A 25523-nucleotide genomic window follows, 5' to 3' on the forward strand; every position below is an offset into this window, starting at 1 on the left:
TGTCCACGGACACCCCAGCCCTCCTTGGCTGGGCTATGGCTAATGTGGCAGCTTAGGGGGGTTTGGGCAATTTGTGAAGCCCTCAGAGCTCATTTATTCTTTGTAATAGAATCGCTCTGAGCAGATTGCCACTGTGGAAGGCAAAAGTCTAACCCAACAAAACCCTTAAACCTTGTGTGCAGATGTCATGAGAAACTTCCAAAGCCACTGATTTTAAAAATGCTACTATAGTGAAGGAGAGATCCACCCCGTTTCAAGGCCCAATTCAAGCTCCACCTTCCCTATGAAGTTTTATGAGACAGACAGGTCCATTTCCCCTCTCTCCTCTGGATCCCCTAGCAGATAATCTGAACACTAATATGGCACTTAATACATGTGTATGCCACCTTTAAATGGTTTTATATGACTGCATCCTCATCTCCCAGACAAAGCCACAAGTTTTCTTAAGGATCTGTTGGAGTTAGACAAGGTTGCAATTGGGTATAAATCCAGTGGCACCCGGTATATGATGGCTGCTCAATCAACATTTCCTAATTGATGACTGAGCCACTATCACTCGCCAACTGAAAAGCTGAATGAGTGCAACATCTGTTAATTCCTGTGACGGTTAGAACCTAACATTGGTCTAAAGACCCTAGGGTGAGCACCCTCTGCGTTTTAAGCGCCACAAATCGGATTCTTGTGCACACTCAAGTTGGTCAAAACCATGGAAGGAATTCTGGACGGTGAAAGCATCAGGATTTCCAAAAGCTGCTATTTTTTCTTAAAGGGCCCTCAGAGAACAAACACCCGCAGAGCTTCTGTGAAAGGAAGGTAATCACATCAATAGCTCTCTATATTTTACTTGCATTGTCAAGTGGCTTTTGAAACAACCTGGAGAGGTAGAATGGGAAGTAATATGCATCAGCGTATTACGTATTTCTTCTTAGACATCTGGACTCGTTTACAAAGAGGTCTCTTCGTTTATAATTCCCGAGAACTTGAGTCTCCGGACAGATGTTGAAAGTTTCCTGGTTGGCGTTCTATAATCTATCCAAACTCTTCCGTTCTTATTATAATTACCATTTGGATGTAGGTACAGCCCGCAGAACCTAGCCCTCCCACGCTCTGGGGCACCCCATACTGCCTTTCAGATCAGTTAAATCAAACCCAGAGGACTCCAAGGGTACTAACCCATCATCTTCATATGCCACATATAAAAACAGCCCTGAAGTGCCTACCGACGTGCCCTCACATTGCAGTTACTAAGCCAAAATCCTAGGGCTGCGCGGCACCACAAAACTCAAACCGCACTCAGCGGGCTCGGAGTTTTCGGTTCAAACCGGAAGAGCCGGGAAGTGGAAGGAACAGGCGGCAAGCGGAAGGGAGGCGGGACAAAGGTCTCCCGGCAACGGCCCCGGCGATTGGCCATCCTTCTGCAGCCTAGGCCAATGGCCAGACGCCTTGCAAACGCTTGTCTCGCCGAGTGCGGCTGCGCGGGAGATTCAAATCGTCGGCGGTTCCTCGCTGGGGGAGCGGCTGCGCTGCTCCTGGTCCGCGTCCTCTAGACATGGATAGCCCGGAAAATGTTTTTCAGTAAGTGTCGGTCTGTTGGCATGGGAGCGAGGCGGGGGCGCAGTGCCCGGCTGCGGACCAAGGAGGGGGCTGCGGAACCTAGGATTCGGTGTCTGCAGGTCCTCGGCCCGGAGACCGCAGTCCTGCCTCCTTTTGCCCCTCCCGCCCCTTTCCTGGGCTGTAGTTTGTCACCTCCCCGCCCTCACTCCCACCCAGCTAGGCTGTGGGCCACTCGTGGTCGTGGAAAGGACCCCGGGGGGTGTAGCTGGAGGTGTCCGCTGAGACCCCGGTCCCTGTCCTCCGAACTGCGGCCACGGCGGCACTTTAGGGGGGATTTGGCCAGCTCGGGAGACCCTCGGAGTTCTCGGTGACTGTTCTCGGAGTTCTCGGTGACCGCTCTGGGCAGATGGCCGCGGTGGGAGAAAAAAGTCTGACCCAACGAAAACCCTAAAGCTTGCGTGTAGGTTTCATGAGCTTTCAAAGCCACCTAATTTAAAACATTCTACAGCAGGGGAAGAACTTAAAATAACTCTTACCCATAATCCCACAATCAATTTTTAAAAAGTCTTTGAATAACGTGAATTTAAAAAAAAAAAAAGCTGTGCTTGTTGTCATTTATATCAAACAGCTAACCCTTTTTTTTTTTTAATCCCCCCACCTTTGCTTTGTGACTTTAGGTGATTTATCTACATTGTTTCAAAAGCTTTTTAAAACAGTCAAGTCCTATGTGACAGGAAGTAAAACTGGTTAGTTTTATCAGCCCTAGGATAATTTACTCTTGGGGATCAGAAGGCCCAGACCATTAAGTAAAACCAGGACAAAAATCTACTTTAAGACGTTTTCTTCAGACTTCAACCTAGCCAGCAAGCTCTTTCACTTCTAGAAGCTTGTTTTCCCCACTTTAAAAGGGAAATTGGGTATTTCTGACCTTATTTTGGCTTTGCAAAGACCAATTTGCTCCAGCAAACTGGATGTTTTTAGTATTAATTTACAGTGTATTTTAGGTCATTTTACTAGGGAAATGTGGTTGGTATTGGAATGTGAAATGTTTGTTTGGAGCAGGCTATTATTAACATATATTTTGGGAGAAATGTGCTCACCTAGGAGGCATGAGAAGGAGATTAAAATTTAGAAGTAATTTTTAATTTTTAAAAATAAGCAATACATTTATTTTTAAAAAAATATTTAGCAGGGCACCTGGGTGTCTGTTGGTTAAGCCCGACTCTTGGTGTATCTTAATGATAAAAAGGAGGTATGTGAAACTGAAGGGAAGAACATTCTAGGCAAAGGGAACAACAAGTGCCAAGAAGAGAAGCCTGTCTCCCTCAGGGAACAAAAATACTTTTATAGGGACGCCTGGGTGGCTCAGTCGGTTAAGCATCCGGCTCTTGACCAAGGCTCAAGTCTTCATCTCACGGTTTCGTGGGTTCGAGCCCCGCATCGGGCTCGGCACTGACAGTGCAGAGCCTGCTTGGGATTCTCTGTCTTCCTCTCTCTCTGCCCCTTCCCCACTTGAGCTGTCTCTTTTTCAAAATAAACAAATAAACAAAACAAGACAAAAAAAGATTTAGAAAAGTATTCATTGAGATGTGTTAGACCCGTCTACTCTCCCACCCCCATATGTAACCATTTTCCTATTTTTCAAATGTTTCTTGGTGCAGACACATTTAAATTATAATATTACATTAGTATATCTGTATATGCATATGTGTATGTGGGTGGGTGTGTATGTATATGCATGTACATTTGCAGTCTTGATTTCACATAAAATGTAGCAGACCATGTATACACTCCTTTTTTTTAACAATATCCTTGGAGATCTCTTTCTCAGCCTATTTTACAATTGCATATTTAATCTACCATAATTGACCTAAAAAGTCCCTCATTGATGGAGACTTGATTTGTTGACAGTCTTTTGCTAAATAGTGCTGCAGTGAAAAATCTTGTACGTGTGGCATTTTGCACATACACAGATGTATCTGTCTCCTAGATTCCCAGTTAGTGGATTTGCTAGATCAAAAGTAAATCCGTCTGTAATTTCGGCAGACATTACCAGTTCCCTTGGCAGGGATGAAGAGCACTCCCACCTGCAAGCAAGCCCCCTTGCTTCATCTATTCACTGTTGCACATTTTTTTAGTTTTGCCAATCTGGTAGGTGAGAAATTTGGATCCGAGTGAGGTGAATTTCTTTTATGAGGGAGGTTGAGTATTTTCCTGTGGGATGCGTTTTATTTATTTATTTTTATTGTTCCCCCCCCCCCCCCGCGGTTTCTAGAAGCTTTGTTTTGTTACCCCAGTTTATCATTTTTCTTTTGATTCTGTCTGATGTTTTATTTGACATGTAGGTAGAAGTTTTTTTTATTTATATATAGTTTGCTTTATCTAGCTTTTCTTTTGTGGCTTCTAGATGTTGAGTCCTCAGAAACATTGATTGCATTGGTATACTGAGATGATAGCTAGAAGAGAGTATTGCTTACAAATCCTTTTTTCAAAAAATCATGTAATTTCTCCAATAGAAAACCTGGGATCTTTCTTAGCTTGACTCTCTCTCACACCCAGCAAGTCTCATTGTTTCTGTCTCCAAAACACCCCAAATCCCACGCTTGTACTGTTCCCACCCTGGTCCAGCTCACCACCCACTGGGATTGTAGTAGCTCCCTAACTGGTTTCCCACTTCTGTTCCCATTCCACCCCTCCTTGGCCTGGAGGGGCAGAATGCACATTTTAAAATGTAAATTACATTTTGTCACCCCCACCCTTCCAGCTCAGCACTCTTAAATAGCTGCTTGGCTGGCTCTCTGGCTGTCTGATCTAGTGTCATTCTCTCAGAGAGAATAGCCTTCCCTGACCAGTCTAAATATTCTAACTCTTATCACACTCTTACCTCTTGTCCTGTTTTGTTTTATTTTGTTCCTAAGTGCTTAATGTCACCTGGCTTTATTTTAGGTGTTTATTTGTTTACCCCCCTAGCACCGAAGTGCCCTTAGAGAAGAGAACATTGCTTTGCCTAGCTGATTTTTTTTTTTTTTTTTTTTAAAGCTTGTGGTTGGGATGCAGAAGTAGCAGCAAGCTGAGTTCTCTGGGAGCTGTAGTCACTGATTTATGAACATTGCCATTATGTGTTCTTCATGATGGTAGTGACATTAGGCATCCGTGCCAGGAGACGGAGACTTTTAGGGCCTAAGGATAGAGTCTGGGACCCTCTTCCAGCCATCTCTTTCACAAGGGCTACCTTCAGGGGCTTGGGTTTTGCTTTCTTCTGGAAAAACACTGGATCTGAGTTTTGTGACAACTTCCAAGTGAATAATCTTTTAATTTTTAATATAGCATTTGAACTGATATTTCAGATATCAATTTTAAGGTTTGTAAATGATACATGTAAAATAAAATATATCTTTTGCTTTTAGGAATTATCCCTAATAGCTCATGTGCCTATTTTTCCTCTGTTCTAGAATGTTTGAAGCCCATATGCAGAGCTACAAGGGTGATGACCCACTTGGTGAATGGGAAAGGTTAGCATTTAGTTTATTTTTTTCCTTTAAACAAACTATATGCTGGGGCGACTGACTATTGATTTTGGCTCAGGTCATGATCCCAGGGTCGTGCAATTGATTGAGCCCCATATTGGCCTCTGCGCTGAGTGCAGAGCTTGCTTAAAGATTCCCTCTTTCTCTGGGGCACCTGAGTGGCTCAGTTGGTTAAGTATCTGGCTCTTGATTTCGGCCGAAGTCATGATCTCATAGTAGTGAGACTGAACCCCTCATGGGGCTCCTTGTTGGGTGTGGTGCCTGCTTGAGATTCTCTCTCTCTCTCTCTCTCTCTCTCTCTCTCTCTCTCTCTCTGTCCCTCTCTCTCCCCCTCCGTCTCTCCCTCTCCCTCTCCCTCTCTCCCCCTCTTTCTTTCCCTTCTGCCCTGCACATACACATGCACTCTCTAAAAAAAAAATGTCCCTCTTCCCAGCTCATGTTCTCTCCTTCTCTCAAATAAACGAACTATATGCTGACCTAAAAATTAATATTATCCATATTTTTCTAGTTACATACGGTGGGTAGAAGAGAATTTTCCTGAGAATAAGGAATACTTGACAACTTTATTAGAACATTTAATGAAAGAATTTTTAGATAAGAAGAAATACCACAATGATCCAAGATTCATCAGTTATTGTTTAAAATTTGTAAGTATACTTTCAGATGTATAATCAAATCTGTGATCATACTGTGTTTTTGCTTTCTCCCCCAGATTTTAAGATCATTTTAGACTGTCTTATTTTAATTCCTCTGTTTCCAATCATAAATTTTTAAAAGTTGAATGGCCAGAGACGTGTATTTTAGAACCTTTTGGCTTTTGTATTGTGGAGTCAGTCATTTAATTTTAAAACCTTCCTCTATCAAGTTGGTAGATAGAAACCACTAAATTAAAAGGTGTGTTGGATGAGAGGTGTGTTTGGGGATAGAAGGATAAGCAGACACTGCTAGGTATTCAGAGGGTTCCTGGGAATAAATTAAATTCATTGTGAATAATTAAGAAAATATTAACTCTCAGTAACTAAATTTAGTACTGCCCCAGGAACAGGCTGCCTCAGTTTAGGCTTTAAAAGTTTGTGTCTTTACAGTCCTGAAATAAAGACTTTGGGGGCACAAGTTCTAGTAATCATAAACGGATAGAGTTAAGATGGATTTGTTCACTAAATTACAAGGTACTAGGATTAGAGGCGCCCTGTGGCACTTGGGCAAGCTCAGATTAAGACAACTGTAATACATCATGAGTCATGGAACCCAGTATCCTGGGAAATTGTGTGGGTAAGGAAAAGAAGGAGCTTAATTTTTAGGTTTGCTATCAGAGAGCCACACAAGCCTGCCCCTACAGCATATCCTGAACCCTCCACGAAGAGCAAACACTGGGGGCGACTGGGTGGCTCAGTGGGTTAAGCGTCCAACTTCAGCTCGGGTCATGATCTCACAGTTCTGGAGTTCGAGCCCCGTGTCGGGCTCTGTACTGACAGCCTGGAGCCTGCTTCGGATTCTGTGTCTCCCTCGCTCTCTGCCCCTCCCCCACTCACACTTTGTCTCTCTCTCTCTCTCTCTCTCTTAAAAATGAGTAAAATGAGTGAACATTGAAGGGAGCCGGGCTCCGGGCCCTACCTAGACCGGCAGTTCCTTCGTTCTTGTATCTGTTTGCTTTGGGTTTCTGTAGGCTGAGTACAACAGTGATCTTCATCAGTTTTTTGAGTTTCTGTACAACCATGGGATCGGAACCATGTCATCCCCTCTGTACGTAGCCTGGGCTGGGCATCTGGAAGGCCAGGGAGAGCTGCAGCATGCCAGTGCCATTTTTCGGAGAGGGCTTCAACACCAGGCCGAACCAAGAGAGCAGCTGCAACAACACTACAGGTAGTTTGAAAATAAAACTGCAGAGTGTCCCCTGCTTTGAAGTGTAATGTTTGCTCTTAAAAATTTTTATTGCTTTGTTTGTACAGGGAAATCTTTCTCATTGTGAAAATGTGGATAATACACAATAGTATAAAGGAAAGGAAATTGCCCAGAAATATTACTGGCAACACTTTGGTGCGTTGCCTCCCAGTACCTTTTCCTACCCCTGTGTGCGTGTCCTTGTATTTGTATATTTTAACAGTAAATCGTATTGTTATGTCTGTTACGTATACTGGCCTTGATACTGCTCTTAAGAAATTATGGACTTTTATAGCACAACTTATAAAGCAGTTGTGAAATCTGTCCCAGAGTTATGTCATAATTTAACTGTTCTCCAAATGAACATTTAAGGTGTTTTCAACATTTTGATTTTTGTCAAGAACAACATAATGAGTATCTTAATGAATAACTATTTTTCACAACTCTTTTTTTCTATGATTAAATATACCTCGTTTAGAAATGCTGACAATACAGAAAACTAAAGAAGCAGAAGAAACCTGGCATTTTAGTTGACATGTTGTTCTCTGCTCGTTATGGGATTTACAGGCATGCTTTACATATATCTGCAGCTTCGTGTCAAGGTCTTTTTCCTTTATCATAGAGTTAGCTCCCAATAGGTTGCCTATTTTTATCTCTTTCCTTCTGATAGAGTCTCAGAACTGAAATTATATAGTCAAAGGGTGAATGAAGAGTTTTTAAGCTTTGTGGTACATATAAGCACAGTCCCTGCTCAAAAGGTTATACCAGCTGGCCCCTCTCCAGAAGCATCTGAGATCACTTATCTCATTGTACCCCTTGCCAGACTTAGTACACTCATAGTTTTCAACTTTGCTATAGCACTCATGTTCTTTTTAAACTTTATAAGGAGAATTTTCAAGCATGCATTTAAAAAAAATATAATGAACCTCCCCTTTGTCTGTCACGTACTTTTAGTAATTACTAACGTTTGATCATGTTTTTTCTATGCTGAAGAATTTAAAGCAAATCCAAGACAGCAAAATATTTTATTCCAAATACATAAACATCTCTAGAAAGTGATTTTTTGTGCAGAAGCTTAGGCCATTTTCACACCTAACAAATTTTAACTGTAATTCCTTAATATCCATAATTTTCAGTTATTCCTTATAATGTAAAACATTGTGAGTTGTTTTTTTGTTTGTTTGCTTGCTTGCTTGCTTTGTTAACCACTGGTTTGTTTGAATTAAGAGTCACAAGATTTGGCATTTGGTTGTACATCTCTTATTCTCTTTATACTCTAGATTCTTGTTGATATCACCCAAAAATGTCAGGTTTAGAAGTTGCATTTTACTCAACAGGTGATTTGGTGTGCAAAGTTGCCATGAAATGATATATTTTAAAACTTCTCACAGCGTGAACAATAATATATCTGCCATTTGGAGTGGTGGTCTAAGTTTTAGACTTCTTTCTTCTTAACATTATATTCATTATGGTCCAGATGTGTAGAATGCCTAAGATAAGGAGTTCAGAAACCCCATGTTGTAACATTTGCAGACGATACACAGAGAAAGAGGGTACGTTTATTATATAAGTTTGAGAAATACGGACATAAACTAAACAGAAGGGGGAATTTTTCTAATACAGTAATTGGGTATGAAGGAAATCCCAGAATTTTTTTTTTTTTTAATTTTGAAGCAATTCTACAATTCAACTTTACATTCTCTCTCAACCTCAGTCTTTACTAGCTTATGATAAGCTGTCTTGATTGATCTAGATTGATCTAAATAGATTGATTTAGTTTTCACTGTAAGCTTATAATCTGTGTTGATGCCTTTACTCCTGCCACTTAGGTTATTTCAGGCACGCCTTGCTGAAACCCACTTGCCAACTCAAGGTAAAACAACGCTTTCTAAAAATATCTAAGTTGTTAATAATTTAGTCTGACTTGTGCTGGCTTTTTTCCCCTAAGAAAATAATTCATCCAGTATTTATGGATTGTATTGCCTTAGGTAATAGGGAAGGCACTCTGGTAATAATGCCTAGCAAATATCCCTGGAGAGTAGAGCTCCGTCTTAGCAATTTAAAAGAGCAAACCCAAAAGAAAACTTGAATTCATTCTATTTTTAGGATTTAAAAAAATAATCAAAATTGGCCAAAAATAGAGGACAAGGCTTACTCTGGAGTCCATCTGTTCTGAATTGAATCAAATGTGTTTAATGCAACTTTTAAAGAAATGGTAGTCATATATTTTCTTAGAAATAAAGATTATGTTTCAGAAATAAACATCAACTATCCCATCCTGTTGTTTAAATTATCTCTAGAATATTTCTCTTATCTTCTTAAAAGTGTTTTAGTTACATTTTCTAAGACAGTGATCAATGAATTGATTTATTTCTTATGCTACTAATTGAAAGACCAGGGGAATATATTTGTAGTAATTTTACTTAATGTGGTTTTATCCTTGTTTCTCTTTATTTCATCCTTTTTTCCCCCCATAGCTAGAACCTTGGAACCTCTCCATAATGCTCAGATTTTAAATCAAATGGTGACATCAAAATCAAATCCAGGAAACAACTCAGCCTGCATTTCTAAGAATCAGGTAATAATGACATTTGTGGGTTGTGTGGAAACTGGGAATGGCATTGAATGGTCATCCAGCTCCCTTTTGCATCCACTTTGACATCTCATTTGTTTGACCTTGTTCCTGTGACTCTAACCTCTCTGTCAGCCACCTGCACCTGTGGCCTGTCATCATCTACCACTGCTCACCTCAGATATCAGATTTAAATAACTTGTCTGTTTATCTGACCTAGGGCCCCCCCACTTTTTCACCTTCTGTCTTTACTTCCTCCCCAGCAGCTTCTCTCCTCCTTGGTTCTACTGGTCTCCCTCACATGGGCCCATGAGCCCCTACATTAGATAATACCCACCTGGAAATTTCTGATCTCTGCTTAAAAAAACTCAGGAGGTTGGGTCACCTGGGTGGCTCAGTCATTTAAGTGTCCAAGTGTCTTGGCTTCAGCTCAGGCCATGACTTCATGGTTAATGGGATCAAACCCCCATGTCAGGGGGAGCTGACAGCACAGAGCCTGCTTGGGATTCTCTCTCCCTCTCTCTGCCCTTCCCTTGCTCACATATGTTCTCTCTCTCTCTGTCTCAAAATAGATAAAAATAAACTTAAAAAAAAAAAAAAAAAACCTCAGGAACTTGGAACAATAGTACCTATAACCTTAACCAAAGCTTTACTACTCCCCAGAAATTGTTTCCAGTTTCCTGGTTGACACTATGTTTTATGTATTTCCTACGTGTCCCATTTCACTGTCTAATGCCACATTATAATGATGTTAAACTTCTTTTCACTTTCCTCAAACTTGGGACCTGGCTGTCTCTAACCTCTCCTTTGGGAGCTGGCAAAAATACTATTTTAATGAGACAACAAAAGCCATTAGATGACATCTGTCAGTTTTCTGCCACCAACCAGTAAATGTAACTGCATCCCTCCCTGCCATCACAGTTGGGAAAGGTGGTCTTTCACTTGTGCTTGTTCTTTGTTGAGATTTTTGCCCTATTGAGATCTCTTCTGCTCAAGTCTCTGCTTCCCCTAGCCTGTTTTCCAGTATCTTTCCTCTTTGTACTATAGTTTCTCTTTCAGTTTGCTGAGGACCTCCTTTAAGCTGACTCTAGCAGAAAGGCCTCTGTCCTTAGTGCATGTTACAAGTTTTATTCATATAACACATTCTTAGACGCAGAATATGCATTTCTCACTTTGATAGATACTCAAACTATCTCATCTTACATTCTACACATTTGCCAGCCTCATTGCTTCCTATTGCCCCAACTATGTGACTTTAAAAAAATTTTTTTAAATGCTCATTTATTTTTGAGAGAGAACGAGTAAGCGAGCAGGGGAGGGGCAGAGAGAGAGGAGAGACAGAATCCGAAGTGGGCTCCAAGCTCTGAGCTGTCAGCACAGAGCCCAATGCGGGACTCGAACCCATGAACTGTGAGATCATGACCTGAGCTGAAGTCAGACGCTTAGCCGACTGAGCCACCCAGGCGCCTGACTATGTAAATTTTTAGACAGCAGAGATAGGTCTTACTTGTGGTCACATTTCCAGGACCTAGCTCAGTTCAGGACATGTATAAGTTGTTCAATAAATATTTGTTTGGTGAATCAGTCCTAGCATTGGGAACTCCTGAGGATAGAATAATACCAGAAGGAAATTTTTATGATTTTTTGTTTCTATTAATATAGGATTTTGGAATATTAATCTAGGAACACATAGGCACTGTGGTCCAGCTCCTTGTCTGTTGATTGGAGGGAGATAAGTGCCCTTCTCTATTACCAAGTAGGAATTTTTTAAAATCATTTTCCTATTGGACTCTTAGTTACAAAAGTTGTAAGATTAATAATCAATAATTGATTATGATTGAATTAATTATAATTTTAAAGAACATATATAAATCTAGTTACAGAACCCCTCTAACACTTTCTTATTGTTTTGTGAAATAATTTGGATGGCAGTTTCTTTTCAGATAAGTGAATGCTGATGTTCCCTTTCTGTCTTTAGGGCTCAGAAGTTTCTGGGGTGATTTCTTCAGCTTGCGATAAAGAGTCGAAAATGCAAGTATAATCAGTGCAATAATCTATTAATTAGTGTCATTCAAGAGCTGTTTTAGTACACTGTTGTAAATAATACATTTTTCCCCATTGTAGGGAGCAAAGGGTGATCATGATTTCCAAATCAGGATATTCTGCACAACCGTCTCTAGCAGCCAAAGCTGATGTTCAGCAGGTTGTTATGTATTGCAAGGAGAAGCTTATTCGTGGAGAATCCGAATTTTCCTTTGAAGAGCTGAGAGCCCAGAAATACAATCAACGGAGAAAGCATGAACAATGGGGTACTTGCAGTCTTGTGATCTGAGATACTCTAGTCACTTAAAATAATAACCTTGAGTAATTACTTTTTTAAACAGGTAATTGACTATGCTGAAAGAATCTGCAAAGAAGTCTCTAGCTCATGTATCTGAAGCCTAGAAATCTTTATTAAATGCAATTACTGAATGAAAAACATTCAGCAAAGAGCACGCACATACCTCAGACCTTTCCTGAAAAGTGTAGCGGCCGCATTTGTCCAGGGGACTACACTGATGTCTTGACAGGAAAGCTCAGAGTTGATATAGCACTAATGTAGATTAAAGAGATATACCAACGTTGCCTTCGTTTTAGTGATATTTTAAGCTTTTAAATATTATCTGAATGGATTTGAACTTCTGTATACAGCAATTTTAAACCTGTAGGTCAGTTATTTGTACTGTGAAAGGATTAGGTTAGGAACTGGAATTGAGAAGAGATTTTCTAAAATCTGCAAGAACAACAAAGAAGACATTCAGAAGGAGCTCTCTGATCAAAGTGCCACATTATTTATGGCTGCGTAGCAGGTCAAGTTTTGTTCCTCACAGAGAAAACCATGAATGTTAACACCAAAGTTTGTGCTTGTCTTTGCTGTAACAACGTGAACTTTAGAGAGGAAAGTGGAACTGTGTTCCACTCAGGGCTTTTATACCATCTAAGTCATGTGGACGAGAGCTGCTCTGTGTTGGCTTTTTTGTTTATCATTGCTCATTTGTTCAACAACTGAGAGAACAGGCAGTTAACACTCATGGAGGACCCGTTTTGTGCCACGCACGGATGCATTTTTCTTTCACACACTATGACATAAAGTCTTAGCCAAAGGATCTGATTTGAATGTGATATGGTTATGTTAATTGCCTTTGCAAGTGAGACTTACTGCAGTACATGTGAGGCACTGAACTTTCAGGGTACCGGACTCCTCCTCCTCAGAAAGCACTGGAGATTTAGATCTTTTGTCTGCTCCACTTTCAAATGATATGTAGAATCATGACTTTTATAAAAAGTGATTATTATCATTGTGCTATTATCAAATATTTTTTATTGGTCAACATTGTAAATTTGTACCTTACAAGCCCTGAAATTAAAAATAACCATCCCAAAGGCAGGTAAAAATTATAATTAAAAGGTAATACACCTTTCAGTGCTAATAACCTAATATATGTGGAAAAGACTAGTAAAAAAAAATTGCCATCTTAAAAATAACCTTTCACTCATTTTTTGTGTATTCCTGTGATGACCTGAATTTAAACTTGCATGGAAACCATTTTTTCTTTCCTAAAGTAAATGAAGATAGACATTATATGAAAAGAAAAGAAGCAAATGCTTTTGAAGAACAACTATTAAAACAGAAAATGGATGAACTTCATAAGAAGTTGCATCAGGTGGTGGAGACTTCCCAGGAGACCCTGCCTGCTTTTCAGGAAAGGTCTGAGGTATGTGCGTGCTCTTTGCTGAATGTTTTTCATTCAGCAACCAGTAACACTGATTTCTGTTTTTACTTGCTCCTTTCTGTGCTATATTTTTAGAGTTAATGCTGATGTTAATTTAGATACTAGCTTTCCAAATTTTTACGATTGGACACAGAAAGGTATTCAAAATGTAAAATGAGAAAAGGAAGTTACAAAGAGTATGCTTTTATATGTGTGTATGTACATACTTATGTGTTTATGTATTCATATATGTAGTCTTTTTTGGATTATGGTGACATAATTATATGATGAGAATATGAATTTAATAATTTAATTAATTGTCTAGTTGTATTTTGCTTGCCATTGTTTCATGTTAGAAGCGGGGAGAAGTGATGAGTGTGTTAGAGTCACATGATTTTCTTAAAATTATTAAGGAATGGGGTTGATTGAGAATAAATTTAAGCTACATAATGGCTGCTTAAGTGATCACATAGTATATGTCTGCCTATGACATAGGATACAATGAAGATAAACACCTTAATTTTTTTTTAGATTTTTTCTTTTTATTTAAGAGCTTTATAAAGGTATAAATGACATATAATATATTACACATATTAAAAGTGTAAAATTTGCTAAGTTTTGACATGTATGTACACCAATAGAACTATCATCACAATCAAGATAGTGAACATATACATCACACCAAAAGTTTTCTTGCCCCTTTGTTCTTACAAAGTCATGCTACATTTGCCTTGCTTCCTGATGTATTCCAGGCATACAACCTTTCTTCTTTTTTGTTCCTTTTTTTTTGTTTTGTTGTGTTTTGAATATAGTTCACACACAATGTTACATTAGTTTCAGGTGTGCATCGTAGTGATTCAACTTCTCTGTGTGTTATGCTGTGTTCACCACAAGTGTAGCTATTATCTTTCACCGTAGGATGCTGTTAAAATGCCATTACCTCTACTGTACCTTTTATTCCTGTGGTTTATTCATTCCATAACTGAAAGTCTGTATCTCCCACTCCCCTTCACTCATTTTGCCTATCCCCTTAACCTCCCTCCCCTTTGGCAGCCATAAGTTTTGTTCTCTGTATTTATAGGTCTGATTCTGCTTTTTTGTTTGTTTACTCCTTTGTTTTGGTTTTTTACTTCTACATATGAGTGAAATCATACGGTATTTGCCTTTCTCTGTCTGATTTATCTCAGTACAATACCTTCTAGGTTCATCCTTTTTTTGTGGTGGCATAGTATTTCATTGTGTGTATATGTGGAATGTTATATACATACATATATACACACACACATGCTACCTCTTCCTTATCTGTTCATCTACCAAGGGACACTTAGGTTGTTTCCATATCTTGGCTGTTATAAATAATGCTGCAGTAAACATAGGGGTGTATATATCTTTTCAAATTACTGTTTTGTTTTCTTTGGATAAATATCCAGTAGTGAGATTACTGAACTATATGGTATTTCTATTTTTAATTTTTTGAGGAACCACCATACCGTTTTCCACAGTGGCTGCACCCATTTACATTCCCACCAGCAGTGCACGAGGGTTCCACATCCTCTCCAACTCTTGGTATTTCCTGACATTTTTTCAATTTAATGTAATTTAACTTATTTTTTTTAAAGTTCATTCATTTTTTTTTGAGAGAGAGAGAGCAGGACAGAGAGAGAGAATCTCAAGCAGACTCCACACTGGCAGTGCAGAGCCCGACATGCGGCTTGAACTCATGAACCCTGAGATCATGACCTGAGCAGAAACCAAGAGTCAGACATTTAACTGATTGAGTCACCCAGGCACCCCTCCTGACTTTTTTATTTTAGCCATTCTGACAGGTGTGAGGGTGATATCTCATTGTGGTTTTGATTTGCATGTCCCTGATGATGAGTGGTGTTGAGCATCTTTTCATTTGTCTTTTGGCCATCTCAATGTCTTTTTTGGAAAAAATGTCTAGTCAGGTCCTATACCCATGTTTGGTTGTTGTGGGTTTTTTTTTTTTGTTTTTTTTTTTTTTTTTTTGGTGTTGAGTTGTGCTCTTTATTTATTTTGGATACTAACCCCTTATTGGATATGTCATTTGCAAATGTCTTCTCCCAGTAAGTTGCCTTTTTGTTTTGTTACAGTTTTGGGTTTTTGTTTTTGTTTTTGTTTTTTCTTGGGTTTTTTTTGTTTTTTTTTTTTTTTGATGTGAAAGATTTTTACTTTAATGTTGTCCCAGTAGTTTATTTTTGCTTTTGTTTCCCTTGCCTCAGGAGACGTATTAGAGAAATAATGCTATGACCAGTGTCAGAGAAATTACTGTCTGTTCCATTCTAGGATTTTTATGGTTTCAGGTCTCACATTTAGGTCTTTAATCCATTTTGAGTCTACTTTTATGGATGGTGTAAGAAAGTGGCCTGGTTTCATTCTAGTAACACTTTAATTTCTTACATATTTTGAAAATTATAAAAATGCATGACTATGATTTTATAAAAGCAAAGATGTTATATATGTGGATGTGCATGTGTGTGTATAGTTACACGTATATAAATGAATGGTTACTAACTATGTAGTTTGCATTTTTCCAGAACTTTACTATGCATGAACACATAAATATGTATACAATTGACATATACAGGCTTATACAGTAAGCCTGTATAAGGCTTACTTTGTGCTTTTTCTACCTAACCCACCTTACAGATCTTTCCTTGTTATTACATAGAGATCCAACTGATTTTAATAGCATCACAGTCTACTCTCATACCTTTTAGGAAGGGCATGTGTCATGTGGAAACTATTATAAACCATGCTGCAGTGAACATTCTTGTACATATGAGATTATTACTCTAGGAAAGACACAGAAAAGTAGAATTGCTGCTGAAGTTTGTGCACCTAAAATACTGCCCATCTGTCCTCCAAAAATTTACTGCTTTACACTCATAATAGTGAATAAAAGTACGTGTTTTTTGTATATGCTTGGCTAACATTACCTATCGTAAATATTTTTAACCATCTGATGTGTTTATTTCTAATCACAGGTAAATTTGGACTTTTAAAAATACATTTAGTGGCTGTTTTTTTTTTCTTAAAAACTTTTAAGAATTTTTTAAAATTAAATTTGTCTTTTTTTTCTTAAAATTAATTTTTTAAATTAAATTTGACTTTGTTCATTTTGCTATTGGATTGTTACATATTTTTCTTATTTAGTTGGATATCCTTTTTTGTATAATTTGTTTTCCCTAGATAATTCCAAGAAATTGTTAAAATAATTGTTTCATTATTCTCCTGTGCTATATTTTTATGATACTTATCAGTTATTTCTCTCTAAACTCTTGGGAGAAACTAGAAATATGTTTTCATTATGTTCAAGTACATCAGGTACACTCTTAGTTTCACTTCGCTTGGCCACATGCCTCCCAGAACCATCTGTCTATCTCTTCCACGCTGGCCTCCAAGCAGCTGTCCTCTCCTGACTCCTCTCCAGTGGTGTATCCCTGCTTATTTTCTAGTTCCTATGGCATTGTTTCCTTTTAACAACCCCATTTTGGTGGCACACAGTCCCTAGGAACTTTTTTTAAAAAAAGCATATATGAGCGATTAGTTTTTTGAGATCTCTTGCTTGTACCCTCACACATGGGTGATAATTAGGCTGGATGCTATGTTCTCGAAGGGGAATCATTTTCCCTCAGAATTTTCTTAGTTCATGCTTTCAGCTCCACTTTCATTTCCATTCTGAGATGTATCTATATGTCTGAACTTTTCTCCTGATCAGCCTCCTCCAACTGTTGTTTTAGGTGTTAGAATTACTTTACCAACCTTTTGGTGAGGTTTTGGAGGTAGTGGATGATAAAGCACATATTTAAGCCACTGTCTTTAACCAGAAGCCTCCCTTTATGGAGCTTGCTTTTGTGTTGGGATAGCATAAGGATATATTTCCCAAACGGATTGTCAGTTGCCCCCAAATCATTTACTGAGCTACTCGACCTTTCCCCTTTGATTTAAAATATTTTTATCGCATGCTAAATTTTTAATATACAAGATCTGTTTCTAAAATGTACCTTTGCTTTGGTTACTAGGTTTCTTCTTGATCATTCCATATTGTATATTTACCATAGCTTTGTTGTAAGTTTTGATATCTGGTATGGAAAGTCTGATTATTCCTTTTCAAAACATGTTTTCAGAATTGAATATTATTATTAATTTTGATCTGTTTTTAGTTTGGTAGGTGAGAAAATGGGATAGGTCATTTTTGATTACTTTTTTTGATGACTAGTAAAAATGAACTTTTTAGATTTTATCCATTTGTTTGTGAACTAACTATTCTTGCCATAGAAGTTGGTGCCTTTTTTTTTTTTAACTATTTGTGAGAATACTTTTATATGGTGAGGAATGAACTCTACTGTCTTTTAACTTTTTAACACAAGAGTGTGCAGTGACAGTCTAAGTGCCCATCAGTCGAAAAACAAAGGTTTTAAGTCCAGAGCTTGTCAGCCTTCCCACTGTAAGCCATGTTTTTGTGGAAGCTATTGTTGCAAGTTAGATTCACATCTCCTCATTAGAGAGAAGATGGCTACCAAGTGTATTTTAATGAAGGAATACCATTATGAGCATTTGAGGGCATTGACTTATTGGTCCTTTCTCAAAATTAAGAGAAATAAGACAGTTCTTAAACACTGATAAAACTGTAGGGACTCGTTACTTCCTATCTCAGGAAATAGGTGCTGCCTAGTTTTATCTGTGGTGAAGGAGCTACAAAAGCATCCATCATGTAACGTGGTCCTTGTTGTTGTTGGCTGTACCTGAAGGGTGTAGGGATGCCACAAGGGGAGAGGAAGCTACTGATGACAGATGCCATTCTTTGAAAAGCTGTTGTACCTCATGAGTGGTACTCCGGACTTCACGGCCTTGTTTTTGCTTGCTTAACTTGAAAGGTTAATCCGGCACGTTCGGGGCCAAGTGCAGGCTCCCAGCAGGAACCGAGAGCTCTGTGTCTTCCAGCCATCAATCAGCAGACCTCAAAGAACATGGGGGAGAGACCCAGAGAGGCCACACCTGTTGCTCCTCCTATGGCAAAGGCTGTCACTGCCGATTCGGTGTCCCCAGCCATCAGCCAGAGTGTATCTCTTCCTGTTCCTCTGGCAGCCCAGCCAGTGACAGACTCCATGTTTCCAGTGGCCAGAAAAGATGACGGGTAAGGCGAAGGTCGTCCTAGAGACGATAGTGACGGGAGTGGCATTTGTCAGCTTCTTTACATGTTCTGCAGTTTCAAGAACAGTATATAAAAGATGAATGGTTCCTGTTTTTACTGTAATCTGTAGATGGACATGTTGAAAAAGTTACCGAAATCATCCCAAATCTTTCAGACTTATTACACTATTTTTCTTTTAGAGTGTTCATTTCATTTCATTTCATACTTCTCTCTTCCCTTAGGAATATTCAGTACCTGAAACTCACCGTTTGTTTTTTTTTTTTTGTAACTGGAGAATGTACAGCTATTAAACTGTGATTAAACTGAAATGGCCTTTCTTATTGGCCTTGAATACATGTAGTGATTATTACTGTCCAGATAATACTTATCAGTTATGTTCATTATGTTCATCAGTTATGTGTTCCTCACATGGGTTCTCCTGATCCTTCTAGCTTCCCACCAGGAGTAATTTGGGATTCATATCCGTTACACGATATGCCAAAACCCATCTGTTGTACACTGCTTTGGGGATTTTTTTCCCCCAAATTTTGAGGGATTTTCCTAGATTTCATAAATTATAATTTATAAATAATAACTTACTTTGTTTAAATTTTTACCTCCCATGACTTGGGCACGCTCTTTCTCTCTTTTTACATACAGCAATTTTATTGATCCGTTAGAAAAAATGAGAGCGACCGTGTAACTTGTACCCTTCCCTTGGGCTAAACTCCTTAGCACAGATTATGGCTCATAAGGACCGGTTCTTCTCAATATCTGAGGTTAACTTTTATCAATGATTTCTCCTGGAAATAATATTTAAAATGCTTTTTCACTCACATTAGATTAATAATTCAGACCTGTGTCCTGTGTCATACAGTGTATGTAAAAAAAGAACTGTTGCGTCGTTGGAGTCTATGACCTTATTAGTTCTTCACTGTTAACACAGTTATAAAATGATAAAAACAGGAGAGCAGTGACAGGCTCAAAAAGATGTTGCGTGTCCCATCCGCCCCAGCAGAGACAGAGTCATGAGGCTGGAGGAGGGGCCAGACGAGCTGTCCCTATAAAACTGAAACTCTTTAACCTAATGAACATTCAGATCTCAGTCAGAAGCACCTCAGCTTGACCCTGACCCCGGCCCAGGCAAGGGACTGAATGGACCCTTGGTACTCTCACTAGCCAGGACAGCTTACCGTGGCAGAGAAAAGATGCCTTTGTCTGGAATCTCATGTAAGAACTCATGTTTTTAAGACAGTTTAGTGAGGATTTATAAAATTAAGTGTGTTGTACTTTTTACTTACACCCTAACATGGTCCCTGCTAAGGGAATTTTAGCAATGTTAAATAGACAAATGAGGTCCACTATCGTGACTGTACTTAAAGTGTGATATAAATGTCTTGTGTGCCATCTTTTTTATTTCTTGAGAACTCTTAAAGTCGGCAGAACCATGCTATGTGGCTACTGGCTCAGCATCACAGCTAAAGCACACCAGTGCTTCCCATAGCATGACTGTGGCCAGCTGCATTGCTCACCAAGGCCTGGATCTGGGTGTGAGCCCTTTAGCCTATGTAATAAATGGGGTCATTCGAATTAGAGGCAGTTTTCCTGCCCTCCCAGATACAGGAGTGATTATCATGATGTTAGAATACAGGCCCACTGTGTCAAGGCAACATGTAGTACCTGACCTTGATCTATAAGAATTCTTTTCTTCAAAAGGAAATGAAAAAATAAAACACTTTATTTACTTACACCTAAGCACTTCCGTCCGTACTTTAAGTAAACAGGCTTGTAATTGCTGACATTGTTTATTGTTTGTTTTGGGGAGTCAGTTTGTCTCAAGAGTGTTCTCTTTCAGATGTGTGACTAAAAGTACTCATGAATTCAAACCACAGAGTGGGGCAGAGATAAAAGAAGGTAATGTTTAATTATATTAAATTTGTTTCTGACCTCTTTGCCCAGGCTTCTTGAGGTCACTCAGGTCTTTTGGGTGGCTGTGGCTCATGAAGACTTCAAGCCTTAATGAACTGGGGTGTTCACTTTCCAATTCTTAGAATTTCGGGGTTAGAGAAGCCCCAGACCATCTCAAGTAAAGGTAGAAATCTGCTTCTTGGTCATATCTTTTTAGGTAGAATCCTTTGGAAATTTGATTTCGTGAAACCTTTTTTATTAAATTTCTCAGCAGATTTACCTAAAACAAGAGTTATCTTTAATATATTGTGGGGTAGGAAAGGTAATTATAAGTTTAATTAGGATTATACTTCTATTTGGTACTACTTTGTTAGAGGCATTTGCATACAAGGTAAGTTTTGTGAACAAAACAAGATACATCGATTGTGCAGTCACTTGCCCTATGTGACTGGTATCCTCTCGAGTGACGGTTCAGTGGGGAGCAAAGCTGCTCGAAACAGCTGGGAACACCTGCATTTCACCAGGACTTCCTGAGCACCTGCCAAATGCCAGGTACTGTTCCAGGTAGTTAGGGATGGAGTTATAAACAGAAAAGACAAAAACTCCCACCCACACAGAGGGGGAAAGGGAGTGTCAGGGGGAGGGAATTGAAATGTCAGAGGCGACCAGGAAAGATGCTCACAGAGTGATATTTTGGATAAAGTCCCAAAGGAGGGAGCTTCCCATGCAGCTAGCTTGGAAAACTTGTTTCAGGCGGAGAGAACAGCAAATGCAGAGCCCTGAGATGAGAAATCTCCCTGATGGTTTCTATGCACAGCGAAGAGACTGAGGTGGCTGGAGCGAGTCAGAGGAAGAGGAGGAGAAAGATGAGGTCTGAGTGAGCAGGTCCCACCCAGGCTTTACGGGGCCTTGTATGCCGTTGTCCGGGCTCCAGCTGAGTAAGATGGAAAGCCAGTCTTAAGATTCACTGTGTGACTATTAACATGTATTTCTTAGGGGACAGAGTGGAGTGAAGGGTGCTACTTATGACAAGGCGGCTGATTTGATCTGATCTGAGACCAAGCCGCTTCATCTCTTTGAACTGTCATTTCCTTTTCCATAAAAGGATAATTCTTGCCTTACCTACCTCATGGGACTATTATAAAAATAAAAATGAAAGATATGTGAGCACTATAATAATAGAAGTCCTTAGTGGTAATTATTAGCAATAATAAAATGTTCTCATTGCAATGTTCCTTAAATTTTGTGCCTTCTAAATTGTTCTGATTTCTCTGCTGGTAATGCCTTTTGTCCCATTTCCTTTATAGGGTCTGAAATACATAAGGTTGTTAACACAGGTTCTTTTCACACAACTCCAAACACGTCACTGGGAATGGTTCAGGCAACCCCATCCAGGGTACAGCCATCACCCACCGTGCACACAAAAGAAGCATTAGGTAAAGCCTCTTGTTTCAATGTGTAGCATCTGGCGACAAATTAATGAAAGCTCTTTTGCAATCATGTTTACAGTTACTCTTTTTATTTTTCTAAGGTTTCATCATGAATATGTTTCAGGCTCCGACGCTTCCTGATATTTCTGACGACAAAGATGAATGGCCATCTCTAGATCAAAATGAAGATGCTTTTGAGGCCCAGTTTCAAAGTAATAATTTGTTAAAACACTACTAAGTGTAGGCATTGTGGGTGGTTGCCACAGGAAATATCAAGGAATATACACGAAATTGCCCTTCCCTTGATTAGCTTGTCCCACCAGGGCAGACAATGCATGAAATAAAAAAATGTGATAGTGTTTGTAAAGGGACTAAATCTATGTCACAGATTGGTTTTATTTCTTAGAAAATAATAGAAGGACAAAATCCTGGTGAGTAAGGAATGGCCAGGAAAAGCTGAGTACTTGAGGTATGACTTGAGCCTTGCCTGGCTCGAGTAATGGCCAGGGTGGAGTGTTGGAGCCCACATTTGTTGTCCCAGGTTTTATGCTGGAAGCCAGACCGAGATCATCATAAAGATAAATAGGATCAATAGTCTCGGGAGGCCTCAGAATATAAAGTTAAGAGGTCAATTCTTTCTTACAGGAAATGGAAAGAAAAGCCACAGAGAGCTTTTTTCAGTGAGTCAGGTGACCAGAGCAATGTTTTAGGAGAATGATGAATATCGTGCCTTGCATGTAGCAGGAGCTCAAGACCTACAGGCTTGAGTGTTAAACCCTGTGACCACAGTTAAGTCCCTTCATCTCACTACAAAGTGACTTATCTTGTTACCTAGTATTTGAAACCTGTGTCAGTTCTTTTCTGTAAGCTGTTGTTCCATTTTATTTGTAGGTGAAGTTTAGCATAAAATATAAATGTTTTTTCCTAATACAATAATAAAATGCTACTTTTTATTCCAATGCAGAAAATGCAAGTTCTTCTGGGGCTTGGGGAGTCAATAAGATCATCTCTTCTTTGTCATCTGCTTTTCCTGTGTTCGAGGATGGAAACAAGGAAAATTATGGGTAAAGACACATTTAATTATTGTTTTATCTTGTGTCCACCTGAGGAAACAGCCAGCCAGGTTTTTCTCCGGGTTTGGAAGAGATGTGGTGGACTGGAGGAGATGGGTGTTGTCAAAGGGACATGAGATGCCGGCAGAGGTTCCTCTGGGACTCGGGATAGTGAGAAAACGTGGCTCACTGATCAGATGGTCTGGGTACCAGTACCAGCTCTGCCACTGGTGAGCATTTTAACCACATGACTGGAAGATTCTTGCTAAAGTTGTCCAGATCTGCATTGGACACCAGAGTTACGAGAAAGCAGACCTCCCATAGCAAAAGCATGTGTTGACAGGAAAACAGTATGGTTACAAATTATCAGAGAACTGAAGGATTCTATAGATTTGAAGTTGAATTAGGTATGAATGAGTTTACCAGTCCACATGTCCATACATGCTCTGTTTGTATTTGCAGGATTGATAAAGTAGAAAAGGAAGTGGCTTATATTGGGTTATGCTACAGAGAGATGTTTTAAGCTGAAAGATCACCAGGGAGCCATATGTGGGAGTAAAATGGGGTAGCTCCAGGAATTTTCACAGTTTACAGTTTAAATCGTGGAAAGAGAGGTGTCAGTATGAATTAAGAGTATCGCGGTGTTGGAGAGATTCACACTGAGGCAGAAAGGAAACAGTCTGATCAGCTCAGAAGGAAGTTCCGTAGCTAGACCTAGTCTTAGAGATAAATACAATGTATGGCACCCATGACCTTCTATTGGCAATAGCTCTACCTCTCTTTTTGTCCTATTTATAACCCAGTGTAGTAGAGATTTTATATTTTCTATCCTCTCTTAAGTTACTGTAGATCTGTTTTTATGTGTATAGTCAAGTTCAACTTGCATTCAGTTTTCCTACAACTACTGTAAAAGTAAGGAATGTGTAAATAAGTAAATATCTTACTAGTCAAATAAGATAAATGGAAAATGTTTCTAACAGTCTTATTTATGTGGTAGTATCCCCTGTAGCATATTTTACAATTTATAATTCTAGAAATCTTTCCTTAGATTACCACAGCCTAAAAATAAACCCACGGGAGCCAGGACCTTTGGAGAACGCTCTATGAGCAGATTTCCTTCAAAACCAAATGTGAGTGAATCACTGCCTCATCCACGAAATTAGTCATATCTCTTTGCCCTTCATTTTACCAAATTATTATGTCAATCAAATGAGTTAGTGTATATTAAACTGTCCTGAAAAGTACAATGTAATATGAAGAGTGGGTTGAAACATTATTCTACAATTATTCAAGCATCTACTGTGTATCATACACGGTGATAGATACAGAAACTAAAAAATGATATGATCCTTGCCCTCAAAGAGCCTTTCCTTTGGCAGGAGGAACCAGTGGGAGATACATTTTTTTTCCAAACCCAAGAAGTGAGGCCTCCAGTGGAATGTTAGAAAACCCAAGTCTAAATTAAACTGGAAGGTCCTTCATCAGTGTCACTCAGCAGACAAGCGTCAGCGTTCTTCTGTCAGAGCAGTGAGGGTGCCCAGCCCATAGGCAGCTTCTGCTCTCACCCTGAGTGTGTTATGTGGGTGCTGTGCTTTTCTCCACTCACCCAGCCCAGCCCTCTGACCGTGAGGGGTCAGACTCTAGCACTGAAAAGCTGTGCTAAACCCTGGTTCGTAGTTTTAATTCCACCGTGGATTCTGGTTTTGTTTTTGTTTTTTAATTTATTTATTTATGTATTTATTTTGAGAGAGAGAGGGAGAGAGTAGGGCAGAGAGAGCAGAGAGAAGGAATTCCAAGCAGGCTCCATGCTCTCAGCACAGGCCCAATACGAGGCTCGATTTCACGAACCCGTAAGATCATGACCTGAGCCAAAATCAAGAGTTGGACGCTTAACTGACTGAGCCACCCAGGCGCCCCCACAGTGGATTCTCTGAACAGATTATCACTCAGTTCACTAATCCTTCTGATGAACTTTTTGGCCTTCTTAAAAACTTCCAAATAATGGACTGGATTTCAAATATAGTGGCATCAATTCATAGATGCATTTCACTGAACTGTTGAAACAGATGTGTTTTGGCCAAAAAATCCATGATGAATTTTTTGCATCCTGTCCCTAAGCATAAGCCAATTGCTTTATCCTGTGTTCATCTGAAGAAACAACAGCCAGTGTTTCCTCCAGCATTGGAAGAGATACGGTGGCTATATAAAATCTGTGCAATACATATTAAAACCATGGGTGGCATTTTATTGGCAACTAAAGGGCTTTGCCTAGTGTAATTCTGACTTAGCAGTTTCTCTCTGTGTATAGACTCTAAAACTTGGCCATTGCATTTTTGGAGAAACAGTTAATTCTGAGGCTGAAGAAGAAAAATATAAGATGAGCTTAGAGCATCTTGTAGTGCCAGAAAGTAAGGAAGCGCTTTAAAAAAAAAAAAAAAGATGGCATAACAAAAGAACTCAGGAGCCAACCTGAATAAGCCAGTGGCCAAACCAGGCACAATCTGAACAAGAAAATAAATAGAATAAGGTAGTATCGGATTATAACCCAAGAAATAAAATAAATATCAACAATGATATAAATAAATGGGAGACAAGACAAAACAAAACTTCCTTACAGAAGAATTAATAAGTAGAAGTAAAAATGAGAAGTAATAAACGTAGAAGGAATGAGTGGTAATAGAAAAAGCCA

The 25523-nt window shown here is 39.2% G+C and overlaps 1 protein-coding gene across 1 annotated transcript in view; it reads left to right on the forward strand.

Annotated features, from left to right (window-relative positions):
* The first annotated feature begins 1496 nt into the window (after nt 1-1496).
* Nucleotides 1497-25523, forward strand: part of BUB1 (BUB1 mitotic checkpoint serine/threonine kinase) — a 46183-nt gene continuing 22156 nt past the window's right edge. The window contains exons 1-15 of the mRNA XM_032592687.1: nt 1497-1575; nt 5007-5066; nt 5590-5728; nt 6748-6944; nt 8792-8835; nt 9440-9540; nt 11513-11569; nt 11663-11843; nt 13138-13289; nt 18188-18447; nt 20300-20358; nt 21660-21788; nt 21884-21994; nt 22747-22846; nt 23883-23964. Of these exons, the coding sequence (XP_032448578.1) occupies nt 1550-1575; nt 5007-5066; nt 5590-5728; nt 6748-6944; nt 8792-8835; nt 9440-9540; nt 11513-11569; nt 11663-11843; nt 13138-13289; nt 18188-18447; nt 20300-20358; nt 21660-21788; nt 21884-21994; nt 22747-22846; nt 23883-23964 (1698 nt within the window). The 5' untranslated portion in view covers nt 1497-1549. The remainder of the gene's footprint in view (nt 1576-5006; nt 5067-5589; nt 5729-6747; nt 6945-8791; nt 8836-9439; nt 9541-11512; nt 11570-11662; nt 11844-13137; nt 13290-18187; nt 18448-20299; nt 20359-21659; nt 21789-21883; nt 21995-22746; nt 22847-23882; nt 23965-25523) is intronic.

This window comes from Lynx canadensis, chromosome A3 (genome assembly GCF_007474595.2).
Source record: "Lynx canadensis isolate LIC74 chromosome A3, mLynCan4.pri.v2, whole genome shotgun sequence".
In the NCBI taxonomy this organism is placed as follows: domain Eukaryota; kingdom Metazoa; phylum Chordata; class Mammalia; order Carnivora; family Felidae; genus Lynx; species Lynx canadensis.